Source organism: Dunckerocampus dactyliophorus, chromosome 7 (genome assembly GCF_027744805.1).
Source record: "Dunckerocampus dactyliophorus isolate RoL2022-P2 chromosome 7, RoL_Ddac_1.1, whole genome shotgun sequence".
Taxonomy (NCBI): domain Eukaryota; kingdom Metazoa; phylum Chordata; class Actinopteri; order Syngnathiformes; family Syngnathidae; genus Dunckerocampus; species Dunckerocampus dactyliophorus.
Genome location: NC_072825.1, coordinates 9,892,762 through 9,906,268, shown reverse-complemented (window position 1 = coordinate 9,906,268; position 13,507 = coordinate 9,892,762). Strand labels below are relative to the sequence as shown.

General features: G+C 38.7%; 1 protein-coding gene across 2 annotated transcripts in view; it reads left to right on the top strand.

Annotated features, from left to right (window-relative positions):
* Positions 1-13,507, top strand: part of ascc3 (activating signal cointegrator 1 complex subunit 3) — a 55,412-nt gene that overhangs the window by 14,842 nt on the left and 27,063 nt on the right. For both annotated transcript variants that reach the window (XM_054781636.1, XM_054781637.1), the window contains exons 10-14: positions 612-752; positions 4,989-5,153; positions 5,441-5,617; positions 5,877-5,948; positions 7,639-7,773. In XM_054781636.1, the coding sequence (XP_054637611.1) occupies positions 612-752; positions 4,989-5,153; positions 5,441-5,617; positions 5,877-5,948; positions 7,639-7,773 (690 nt within the window). The remainder of the gene's footprint in view (positions 1-611; positions 753-4,988; positions 5,154-5,440; positions 5,618-5,876; positions 5,949-7,638; positions 7,774-13,507) is intronic.

Genomic DNA, 13,507 nt, shown 5'->3' with positions numbered 1-13,507 from the left:
TATGTGTTTGGAGGTTATTCCAGGTTGCAATAATGTGTACAGTACACTGTATGCTGCAAAACAATTCAACCGTGGAGGAATGAAAAAAAGAGGACTGATGAACCACAACTCCACTTCATGTGGATGGCTGCATGCATGCATGTTACTTACCCACGAAAAATGGCATCAGTATGCCCTATCCAGAGAAAGCAAAGCAGGAGATACTAAAATGAATGTCACAATATTTTTGTATTCCAAGTTTCAGCAGATGGCAAATCACTCAAAAGGTATCAGAATGTATCTTTAAATTCATGGTGTCAAAACGAGCAAAAACTGAATAAATTATTCAGACACCCTGAGACTTTGTTGTCTTTGAAGGCTTGCCCACACATCAACTCTTCTGTTCACAGACAGTAACAAAAACACTTTATATACATCACTCAGCTTTGCAGGGGGAAGTGCCTGGATTTGTCAGCAGTAAATTTTGGTTTGTGCCGATTACCTGGAAACAAATGATCCTAATGCAGTTTATGACCAGGATTGTAGTCTCTATGTCCTGTCGGTTAACCCTTAACACTCTCCACCCCATCCGTCATCTTCCAACATCTCTCTCTTTGTTTTTGTGCCTGCAGATTGTGTATGTCGCTCCAATGAAGGCTTTGGCAGCTGAAATGACTAACTACTTCAGTAAACGACTGGAGCCACTGGGCATCACAGTCAAAGAACTCACCGGTGACATGCAGTTAACCAAAGGGGAGATCCTGCGAACACAGGTACCGTATACACGTGTGTACAGACACACTAAAACTACCTATACAGTTTGTTTCCCCAGCATTACCAAGTGGTTCAGGGATGCATCTGCAAACCGAATAAGCCAAAACACTGCAAACATACTATGTATTTTTGTTTTATCAGCTATGGCAGTGGTCCGTTTATTCATGTACACTCAACAAAAATGTAAACGCAACATTTTGTTTTTGCTCCCAATTTTCATAAGCCTTTGAGTTTCATAACTCAAAGATCTAAAACTTTTTTCATGTACACAAAAGGCCTGTCTCTCAAATATTGTTCACACATCTGTCAATCTGTTCGTGAGCATTCATAATTCATCCACCTCACAGATGTGGCATATCAACATGCTAATTAGACAGCATGATTATTGCACTTAATTTGGCCACAATAAAAGGCCACTCCAAAATATGCACTTTAAATGTATTGAGGAGATCTGTGTGTGAAAACCATTTGCTTCAAATGCCGTATTTGACAATCCAGAGCATCCCAAACATGCTCAGTGGGTGACATGTCTGGTGAGGATTCTGGTCATGCGAGAACTGGGATAGTTTGTCAAAAATGCACCTGTGTTCGATGTCCATAACGTGAGCTTGCCCATACCATAACCCCACCGCCACTCAGGTGCATTTTAATGATGTGGCCAACCTAAGGCACACGTGTGCAATAATCATGCTGTCTAATTAGTATAATTTTAGGACAACAATGTATTAAACCTACAATATGTGCATTTATTTTCAGATTTTATTTCAACCAAAGCAAACCAAATACATTTTGTCTTTCAGAATGCATTTCTTTACAGTGTTCTCACATCATTAACTGAAAACCTGAATGAAAAGCAGGCTTGCAGGCGCCTCATACACAGTATGTATAGGATATATTTTCCTGGCATCATTGCCATTACTACTTGCTAGGCTATCGCGTCAAAGGAGGATTTTGTAAAGGTGGGTAACAATAATATTTTTTTAGGAAATATCACAAACGATGTACAGTATATGGCAGTATTTTCAAAATTCTGAATTGATTGTAGCTTGCAAGCAGCTGATTTTATTATGTATTTATAATTTTATAATAATATAAATCAATTTAGTGTACATGTTCTGTAACAATATGTAAAGTCACACATCATTTAAACAAGCTTATTTTACAATGGAATTCAAACCGGGATGTGCAATGAAAAAAAGAAGAGAACAAAAAGAAAAAACACTATCGATTAATTTAATTTTTCTATGTACAGTCTAATGGTTTCAGGAGGTTTTTTTTCTTGTTTGGCTTTACCTGTGGAGTGGATGTCAAATATGGTCATTTTGGAGAATATGATATAGCACATCCCTCACATTCGCGCAAAATCGCAGTTCTGTTCATATACCTAACGATAAACCTCTTAAATCTGGTATGTGCTTCCACATTTTATCACATAATTGAAGACAAACAGAACAATACCGTTTTCCCGCATAAGCCATTAGATGTTCCCATACAAAGTAAAACACCTTCACCCTGTCTCCTTGACTAATGGTTCCCATGGAAACTGAGTTTGGAGGGATGCAGTCCAGTGCATGCCAGTGTGTGGGTGGCTTTCCGGGACTACCAGGCTCGCGTCCTTTTCTGTCCAAAGAGGAAATACTAGTTAATGGCATTCAAGACAGTTTCTTTATAAAAATGTATGTCAGGAATGTAAATTTTACTTCACGTCACAAGCAGTGAAATATGAGTTTTGAAATGTATTTTGCCCACCTGCTTCAGTAGAGACCAACTTTTTAAGAAATACAGTTGCTGAAATTGCATGTGATAAAAAAAATAAAATAAAAAAAATGCATGAAAACAAGGTCAAAAGCAATGACTACAAATCAACACTGAATTTTAAGTCTCAAACTTTATTATGTCTTTATAAATACATCACTTGTCAGGGAGCAGAATATGGGAGATTTATTTAGAGTGCATTTTGAAATGCTCATACTTTGTTGAGATCAAAGACATGTGAAGTGGCAAAAAACATTTTTGTCTACCGTTCAGTCTGAAAAGTAATGAAAAATGACGAGGCTGTTTTGGGTTCCGTTTGTCAGTGATTTCCATCCAGCTGCAGAGATCAAAGTAATCCGGAACATTGCAAAATTTATCAACAACAATTTTGGGGGAAAAAAGACATTTTATTTTTAACAATCATACATTAATATAATTTTCCCTTACCCTATTTGTAATGTTGACAGTATCAAGTTTTATATATTGTATTTTGTATATACAAATTTGTATAGATGAAGTGCACAAATTTGGCGGAATGTAGTAAGTGTATGTTTATTGCTGAACTCATTCATTAACGCTTTTACTACCATAAAAATTACCCTAATTTGTCCTGCACCTGTGATTCATAAGCAAATTTCACACCATCAGAACAATGGTATGTTTTTCTGTCTTTTTGTGAAGGGTTAAACGAAGAAGTTTAGTCTGTGTTACTTGCCAACGTCGCAATTTATATTAACTAATAAATTTGCATTTGTTTTAACGGCTGGAGCCAGAGGTGGGATGCAGTCAGTGTTTTGCAAGTCTCAATTAAGTCTCAAGTCTTTAATCTCAAGTCAAGACGTGCGAGGCTCAAGTCAAGACAAGACAGGTGTCAAGTCTGACGTCATAGGCTTGAAATTTTTGAGTCCTTACAAGTCATAAGCACTGTTTGGGGTTTACCAAATAAAATGCCATTCTAACTAACAGTCTATTAAATTTGACAAATACAAAGAATTATTATTTGTTTTATTTTATTTTTTTTTATTACATCAGTGTGACAAGACAGAAAACCAGTGCTGACATAGCATTCAGGATTTAGTCAGTGCACAGAAATGTAATCCACATCCTCATTGTTTGTTCTTTAAACCTGATTGGACGTTAATAGATGCACTCAATGAGGCAGGTTCTGTGGGAACATTTCAGTTAAATTCTTTGAATGGAGACACATTTTACTCAACACATTCACTGAAAATCTATTTTCACTGAAAAACAATTTTCAAATCATCAGACTAAAGTCCGAGTTAGGTCCCGAGTCATTGAGTTGCAAGTCTTTGATGATATTGTCAAGTCCTGTTCAAAGTCATCAAAATTGTGACTCGAGTCTGACTCAAGTCCATGTGGCGTGATTTTAGTCCATACCTCTGCTTCATGCACTGCTTATATGAGAGAGTTTATTAGGAAAGTACTGTATTGCTCATGGTACACATGTACACTAACTCACGAAGGTGAGTACACGCCTCAAAAATAAAACTCGGGTATAATTTAAGAGTAGTCAGTGTGTAATAGCAGTATAGATTTACTGTCCTATGAAAATAACACACTGCCATTATTAAACGGTGTCGAAAGTGTCAATACTTAGTGTTATCGAGCACTGCAGTAATCCTCTTAGGTGTAGAATTTACCACAGCTGCATAGGTTGCTACTGGAATCCTCTTCCACTCCCCCACTAGCTCAGTGTAGGTAAGACACAGTAAACTTGCTACTCACTTGTGTTTCCAGCTACTGTATGTAGACAATGACTAGACATATCCAAGTATATTTTTTTCTGTAGTATTGTACTTTGAGAAACATTTGATAATAACAAATGCTGAAATGTGAGGGATGTACTTACTTCTGTGGGGTACAGAATAGAGCCTTGCTTTTCGTGTATCTATCATTATTATTGTAATATTGTAATGTGTAGCCTGCAAAACATGCTGGATAACTTCCTGTTGGAAGTGTGCGTGTAGACTTCCCAGCATGCCATGCGGGTTATAAATTAGCATAAAATAGTATTGTTTTGCATTTACGGTATATAAATGTGTCAGGATGTATTTTGATACCAGCATACGCCATGTGGTACAGTTACTGTACACCATGTGTTACACATGCATTTCTTGTTGTGTCATTTTTGGTTGCACTGTTAGGTAGGCAGGCATTTGAGTAGATAAGCTCCTGTTGATATCAAGCTGAAGTTTGCCCATACTTTCTGTGCAGCTGCCAATGTAGGGAAAATAAGATGGGTTTTGTACCAATAAATGGCCTAATTATGGCAATTATGAGCACAAAATGGTGGGTTTTCCCACAAATTAATAAAAACCTGCGAATATGTGGGGTCACAAATACTGTGAATATGTGGATAACCACATGTTCACGATTCTCACTAACCTAAATATATTCCACATTTAACATTTGAAAGTAATCTGCAATGTAAGATAACATTTTTTCATATATGTCTGCAGATGTTAGTGACTACTCCAGAGAAGTGGGATGTTGTGACCAGAAAGAGCGTTGGAGACGTTGCGCTCTCTCAGATCGTGCGTCTCCTGATCTTGGATGAAGTTCACCTTCTTCATGAAGATCGAGGACCGGTACTGGAGAGCCTTGTGGCCCGGACCATCAGACAGGTATAGAAGTGTACATTTTTTGTTTTTACATTCTTATCTTGACAACTAAAACAGACTACACAAATACCCGTATATATGAAGAAATATCTCACTGGATTTGAAATAAATCGATAACAGATCTGATCACATGAGGGGTAAAAATTAGGACTGAATGACTGCAAATAATTGAATTGCATTTTATTTTTGGATAATTTGGTAACAATTGGTTGAATGTCTGCCCTTAATACATTTATTTTTACAGTAATGTACAGTAAGTGTAAACCTTTTTACCTGTTTTTGGCGGGCAGGTAGAGTCCACCCAGAGCATGATAAGGATCCTGGGATTGTCAGCCACTCTTCCCAACTATCAAGATGTAGCCACCTTCTTGCATGTCAACCCATATATTGGACTCTTCTTCTTCGACAGCCGTTTCAGACCTGTGCCCCTTGGGCAGACGTTTGTTGGCGTCAAAGCTACCAACAAGGTAAAATAACATTGAATGGAATGTATTAGTTAGCCATCATGTCACTGTTTACGTTAATATATTCTAATTTTGATACATATTCTAGCAACTCTGACAGAGCAGAATATTGTACATGTCATAAGACTTAACCCATTACAGGATGTACATGTTTTTAGTTTTTTAGGGATAAACTTAATTGTCATTTGACGTGCAATTGATCAAAGTGCATGTTATTCTACCACGTTGTGACTGAAATGAATAATTTTGCTGTTCTGCTTAGATCCAGCAAATGCATGACATGGAGGAGGTGTGCTATGACAAAGTTCTTGAGCAAGTCAAAGCTGGTCATCAGGTATTTTATCAATTTTGCATTTTCAAACAGGTTGTGTGCACATGTTAAAAGATAATCTAACAATAATCTAACAACAGTTAATTTAAGAGCTAATCTATTTTATATTTTATATTTTATATTTTTGGAATGGTTGGCTCTTTAGTGGTGTCAAATGACGATCGTTAGTATACAATGGAGTGGGTCCTCTGCCCACCAATGATGGTTGTTACCTTTGTTAGCATCTCGTTCAGATGTAATGATGGTCATGGACCCATCTGAAACCAAGGTGGCTATTCCTTGTTTTTTTTATTCTGAGAGGCTAAATGATAATTTGAGAAGGGATGAAAGGACAGCATTGTATGTACAGTAGGAGAAAGTGGTGTTGTCTCAAAGTGTTAGCAGGTTTGAAGTGTACTGGTAGGTACAGGTGACTGCATGTTGGTGTTTACAGAAAACCCCCACACACTGACAATTTCTGATTCACACCACCCACTGGAACACAAACTGGGTTTTACCAGAACCCCACAACACAGAGCCGATAATGTTCCCACCAGCCTACAGGCCAAACAGAAAGAGCATAAGCACCTGAGGGATGCCCTCAAAACCTGCGGTTACCCCAGCTGGTGGTTTGTGAAAAGTGCATCTCGTTCCAGAAAGAACAAAAGCAAGGTGGATGAGGAATAAAAGAGTAACAGATGCAATAACATTGTGATCCCGTATGTCTCAGGCCTATCTTGAGAAAGAATTTTTAACAAACACAACACACCAGTACACTTCAAACCTGCTAACACTTTCAGGCAGAGGTTGGTACACCCCAAAGACAGGACACCCCATACCCTTGAACAACAATCTGGTGTATACTGTCCAGTGCAGTGAGGAATGCACCGATTTTTACATTGGGAAAACTAAGCAGCGACTGAGCCAGCGTCGAACTGCAATAGGTTTGGTAAGGGAGTGATCTAACATGCTGGCATCGACTGGCATAGCCTGCTCAATACGAGACGTGTCATTTTCTTGGCAACCTTATGTGACACAGCAGACATATAGGATTTGCCGCTGCACGCCGATCGTTTTTTGTGATCGGCTTTGAAAGGCGTTTATCACCGTACGGGGATCACGTGTTTTTTTTTTTACGGAAATCGGCCGATATTGATCGGTTCCCGATCGATCGGAGCATCCCTATATGTCACACTTACATTAAAGGCATTACACGGGCTGTAGAAAGTCCTGGAGTATAATAAATGTTTCTCCAACATGATATTATTGGCAACATGCTGACCAACACAAGCACGATCCAACTCAGTGTGCAGTGTGACGTCAGGCAGGCAGGCTCGTGACAACCTGAGGACCAGGAGATGAACAAATTCAGCGACTTCTACTTAAGAAAATGTTAAAAATGATTGGACGGATACAGAAAATACATTATTAATGCAGTTCAATTAACAAATATTAATATTTGTTTTATGTTATCATTATTTTTCGTCAGGACTGGTGAGGTTTTGCTTCACCTGCCTCCCCTGGCTGCATGTCACTGCATTAGTACTGTTACTGCTCTCATCAATAAAATGACATTTGGAAAAACACTATGCACAAGTTTTTGTGGGTAACCGTGAAGTTGAACATTTATGCAAATTCACAGATTTCCATTCTGATGTAATCACCAAAACAGACAGGCTTGTTTTTAAAATATGGCTGTAATTCACTTCCTCAGGTAATGGTGTTTGTCCATGCTCGCAATGCCACAGTGAGGACGGCCATGGGGCTAATCGAAATGGCAAAGAACCGCGGAGAAACATGCTTCTTTCAACCAGACCACGGTCCAGACTATGGCCAGTGTGAAAAACAGGTACAAAACACATCAAAGCAGAAAAAATGCAATGAATTGTGTCTCTCTACACTCTGTGTGCTCTTTTGTGTATATGTGTTAATGTGCACACATGTGTGCATGCGGTAGAGCAGAAGAGTGATTGCGGTCGGGTAATTAATGGTCCCTGCTCTGTGAGAGTACACAGGGTTGGAGCTATACTCTCCCACCGAGGATGGTCAGTCAGACTCCAATTCCCATATTTAAATCACTTGCAGAAGAAGCCAGAGTGATAAATTTAGTAACCTTTTTCCTTCATTCCCTGGGGCTGAGCCATGATTGATGTGCCTCTAATCCTCCCTCTATTTAAATGGGATATGTATACAAATCAGATCACTTTTCATGCTTTCCGAAGCCGGAAATAGAGACGGAGATTACGTCGGACGACTAAAAATGGTGCTTTGTGGCCTGGTTAGTCTTGGAAACTGATTTTTATAAAAACAATTGTTCCAGCTGCTCTTGAAACACAAGCTCAGAAATGTATATAGGTGTTTTATATGCACTAAGTTTCCATTAATTCACTCAAAGCTCATCGTAATGAGTATTATCCACTCCATTAGTCTTTGGGTGTTTGCCGGTCTCGCAAGCTGTCGTGAAGGAAGGGGCATCAGGGCGATTCCACTCTAAGCCCACACAGAGATAATGCACTGCTTATTTGCACTTTGGAAATTGCCCCACATTAATATTTATAGGTATTTTAATCTCCAATATGCATATGCAGTGAATTAAATCACCTCTAAGGTCAGTCAAATAAATTAGTTTGTTTATCCAGCTTTAAAAGACTGAAGTGATTCAACTATCATTTCTCTCCTCTTGTATTTATTAGGTTTTATCATGGGAGTTGGAAAAGCTGCCAGTCAAATTTGCGTCTGTTATTGCAGCTACAGAACTCAATTGTTGCTGAAAACAGGTGATTGCTATGTACTATTTACCTAAAGTAGTGAAAACACTCACGACATGACCTGCTAAAGTCATGCACATTTTAATTATTATACATCGTAATAGTGTACTATCAATAGAATGTATGCCGGTGATGACACATTCACATGTGTCTGTAAATACAGTGTATCTTTCTTACACAATCAGCAGAGGATAGCAGTAGAACATTTTTAGGCGTTTTTTATAGTGTTGGTATATTTGCTTATTGTATTGCTTGGTAATAACAGACTTCAATTAAAATATATATAAATTCACATGTGAATCTAGGGCAATGTACTGTTTGGGCAGTGTTCATTAAAAAAATGTACGCTGAAAAATTATAGAAATACAAAATATAATTGATTAATGGTTTGATTTTGTACATAATTAGACTAATATTCTAGCTTTGAGCTGAGAATGTATTTACTGTTGACTGCATGTTGCCATATCATCTCCATGGAGTTTAGGAGACACCTTGTGGTGCCTTCTCACACCACATTATGCTGTGTAGCCCTGTTACTGTATGTATGGATGCCTCACAACAACAGTTGTAAATGTTTCAAAATAATTATATCAAATAAGAACTAAGATGAAGGCGCACAAACATCCCGTGTATATCATCTGTCATCTGATATGCATTCTCTTTCCTTGGCAGGAAGGTCTTTGTCTTCAAAAATCTCGAACACTGTGTTCTTCAGCTGTTCAGCTTTAACTTAAGTTCCTTTGACAAGGTTCACTAATTCAGACAGACTGATGCATCTTATTGTGTATCCTCCCGGGAGTTGACAGTGCTGCTATACAGACCTCATTCATATTTGTGGTTGCTTTTATTTGCTGCTATTTTTACCCATCTAGTCCACCACCTGTCCTTTCATGATATCAGATCCATGACAGCCTGTCAGCATGCTAAAAATGTCTCTCATGTACATTGATCAAGAACAATGCGTCACAGCTCAAAGAAATGATATGATACAGTTGAGTGTCACACCCTTATGGAAAAAAAGAACTACCGAAAATAGAAATCCACCCTGGACGAACAGTCTCGTAGTCCTGTTATACTTCTGCATGTAGTTTATCTGTACTAGTACTTTATACGTAGCATTGTTTTGTTTGGTTTTATTCACAACCTTCTGATTACCATTGCTTCTAAAACACAGTGCAATTATTGCTCAGGCCTGAACTTAATTCTACACAATTTTTCATCTACTTATTCCTCTACTGCTACTTCTTACTACTGCTCCGCCTTACCTTTTTTTATGGTTGAAGTTTCGAATTCCCTGTAATTTCAGCTATTTTATAACGCAAATTGTGTCTTTGGTCCATGCAGAGATATCACCTGAGCTGAATGAACCAAACAGCACTAGAGTTGGTCGATCTCGGCCCCCTTTGTGTGGGTGAGAGTAGAAATTAATCCTCCCACACTCTCTTGCCTACCATGCATTAACAGCCAGACACTCTGGGACCCAAACATTACGACTATGAAGAGTCTCTAAATTAACTCAACAGCCAACTGTTCAACAAAATAAATAAATAAATAGCTTTGGTGCTCGCGTGTGCACTGGCAGTGATGCAGTAAAGGAGAAGCCATCATCAATTCCAATCCTCACTACAAAGTTAAGGTATCATTTCACACAATTTGCTGTCATTTTACACTTTCAGATCTCAGCTTTGAAGTTGTTGATGCCCTGCCCAAAATACCGATGCTTCCAATTTTCTAAAAAGGCTGCCTCTGTCATGCACAAAGTACTACTATTGAATCACAAATGTTCCCTTTTTTCTATTTTATATAGAATTTTGCTTGGTCTACCCACATTTTCAGCAAGTAAATAAACCTCCAATCTTAGCTAAGATTCCCTGCACATTCGCAAGCAGGATCAACAATGACTAGAGCTGGCAGCTAGTTATCTGTGGACAGAGTGAGCTCAGCAACAGAAGCATCAGCAAGTGGCAGGGCCTAATGGGATCTGATCAGGAGCTTAGGTCACTGCCATCTCAGATGTAGCCATGCTGCAGCAGACGTCCACGCAGGCTCACCAAAGATTAGAGGCTCGAATCAAGTTTGGAACATACACTGACACATCAAAGCAAAGCATCTGCCACAGCATTTCAATTACCTACCTTCCCCACCTTACAGGGCTTTGTTGCACAAGCTTTGTCTGGAAGACTCCCACCACCTGGACGCATTTTGCTTTGTTTTTAGACACAAAGGGCTTGAGAAATGTTGGGATTTTTTGGGGTGAAATTATTCCGCATCATGCTGTTTGTGAGGCTGTCATCAATTTGCAATTGAAGGATTTATAGGACAGTATACATACTGTATAATGAACATACACCAATTACCTACTCTACCCGCGAGAAAGAAAGTATAGATACATAAAATTAATATCTACAGTATCTGTCTGTCTGTTGGTCTGTGTGTGTGTGTATACCCCCCCCCCCCAACATTTCCACATGGCTAGCTGCCGTTTGACACCCCTGCACAACCTCCACTGTGCCGTGTGGAAAACATCTCAGGTGGGATCTCCTTGTCATGCCGGTAACATTGGAAGCCGTCAGTACAGTCGAGTTTCTATTTTTTCTCATCAGAGAATAAAACTTTCTTCCACCTTTCAATGTCCCATGTTTGGTGCTGTCGTGCAAATTCCAAACGCACAATTTTGTGGCGTTGAAAAAGACGAGCCCTTTGAAGATGTTTTTTGTTCTTAAAACCCTCCTCTCGCAGATGTCGTCTGTTGTTTTATTGGACTGCACTCAGCACCAGTAGCAGCCTTCATGTGGGCCGAGGATCGTCCTGTGTCTTGACAGACAGCCAATCGGATCCTCCAGCTAAGTGAAAGCTTTGTCGGTCTACCACTTGACTTTTTTGTTCCATAACCCTCAGGATCTTTTAAGAAGTTTCAAATGACTGTTTTACTGCGTCCAACCGCAGCAGCAATGGCGAGCTGTGAGATGCCTTGCTTATGCAGCTCAACAATCAGACCACGTTCAAAGAGAGAAAGCGTTTTTGCCTTTGCCATCAAGAAATCATTACGGTGTGAAAAAAAAAGACGTTGAATCGACATTTTTGGTAAGATTTTGATCAGCTGATGAACAGCCTATTTCATTTTAATGGTTGTTTGCCATAAATTACTTTTCTTCAAATTCTTGCAATGTTTCAACTGGTCTTAAAATTTTGATCAGGATTGTGCTGCAGAATGTAAATGGCTGGGACTGCATCTGTTGAAGTCTCTTAAAAACAATAAATGTCTTAATAAAGCCACTTTTTGTGGTATACAGCAATCTTTTGACCTGCCACAATAACGTACTGAATTTAAATGAATATCTCAAGGTGAGGTGAGGGCTTTTCTCGGCAATTTTTAGGTGAGATTTTTAAAAAAAGAGCTTAATTAGATCAATTAATTACAGATCATAATAAATAAATATTTACCTTTTCAAATGTTTTGACGGCACTAATTCTTATCAGCATTTAAGTGTGCTGGGAAAATACACTTAAAACATGTGAATTCAACTTAAATTAGGTGGTTTCTTTGAACGCAGCCTTAGCTTCATTTAAATGTTCTGTTTTTTTGGAGCTGTTAATACATACAAATATATAAAAACATATGTAATTTAATTTTCTCTTAATAAAATACTGTAAAAATAGTTGCAATTGTGATTAATCGTGATTCATTTGATTATAAACTTTAATCATTTGACAGCCCTATCACCCGTTGAGCATGTTTGGGATGTTCTGGATCGGCATATACAGTATTTGAGGCAAATGGTGGTGCCCCACCCCCAAATACAGTTAAACTGCAAATTTTGGGGTGGCCTTTTGTTGTGGCCAACCTAAGGCGCACTGTATAATAATTATGCTGTCTCAACAGCATCTTCATGTGCCACACGTGAGGTGGATGGCTTTTGTGTACATAGAGAAAAAGGTTTTTGATCTTTGAGTTCTGTTCATGAAAAATGGGAGGAAAAACAAAAGTGTTGTGTTTATGTTTTTGTTGAGTACATATTTTAAAGCGTGCACTGTGTTCACATTTGAGCGCAAGTGAACTGATGTTCACTTTATTTATTGATTGATTTATATTTATTTATTTAAAATAGGCACAGTACATGTTGATGAACATATACATGATATGTAAATATGTCAGATTCTAGCCAAAGGCTAGACCGGGCCCCATTGCGCCGCTTGTTTGGTGCGCACCATGTTTTGGAAGATAACGTTCACATTTGACCAAGTGAAACACAATAGCAGAGCAAACACACTAGAGTTTGTTTAAACCAAACCAGACCTTTGTTTAAACACCACAAACTCTCAGCTTGTGTGTGCAAGGCAAACAGCTGCAGTCAGTTATGGTCCCGGCCTTACTGTGCAGAGCCCTGCTTGGCTTTGACCTCCGATTAGATGCCCACTGAATGAGATAAAGCCCTATAATGAGGACTCCCATTGAACACAACCAGGTCACAACTTTGTTGTTATTTGAAGCTGCATTTCAATCTGCCTGTGTGCATGTGCGTGCGTGCATGCGTGCGCCTGTGTGTGTGTGTGTGTGTGTGTGTGTGTGTGTGTGTGTGTGTGTGAGTGCAAGCATATGCACATAGGAGTGGTTTGTTGTTTGTTGTGGAGGATTCAATGTAAACATACAAAACACAGTTGCACTCAAAATTCAACCCCATTGAAAATTACATATACAGTACTTTCAAAATGCACAGATGGCCCATAAAAAAATAAGAAAAAAACTAAACTAGTCACTGCAATATTAATTGGTTATTTTTGGTTGGCTGGTTGTTGTAAATAACTGCAAATTTA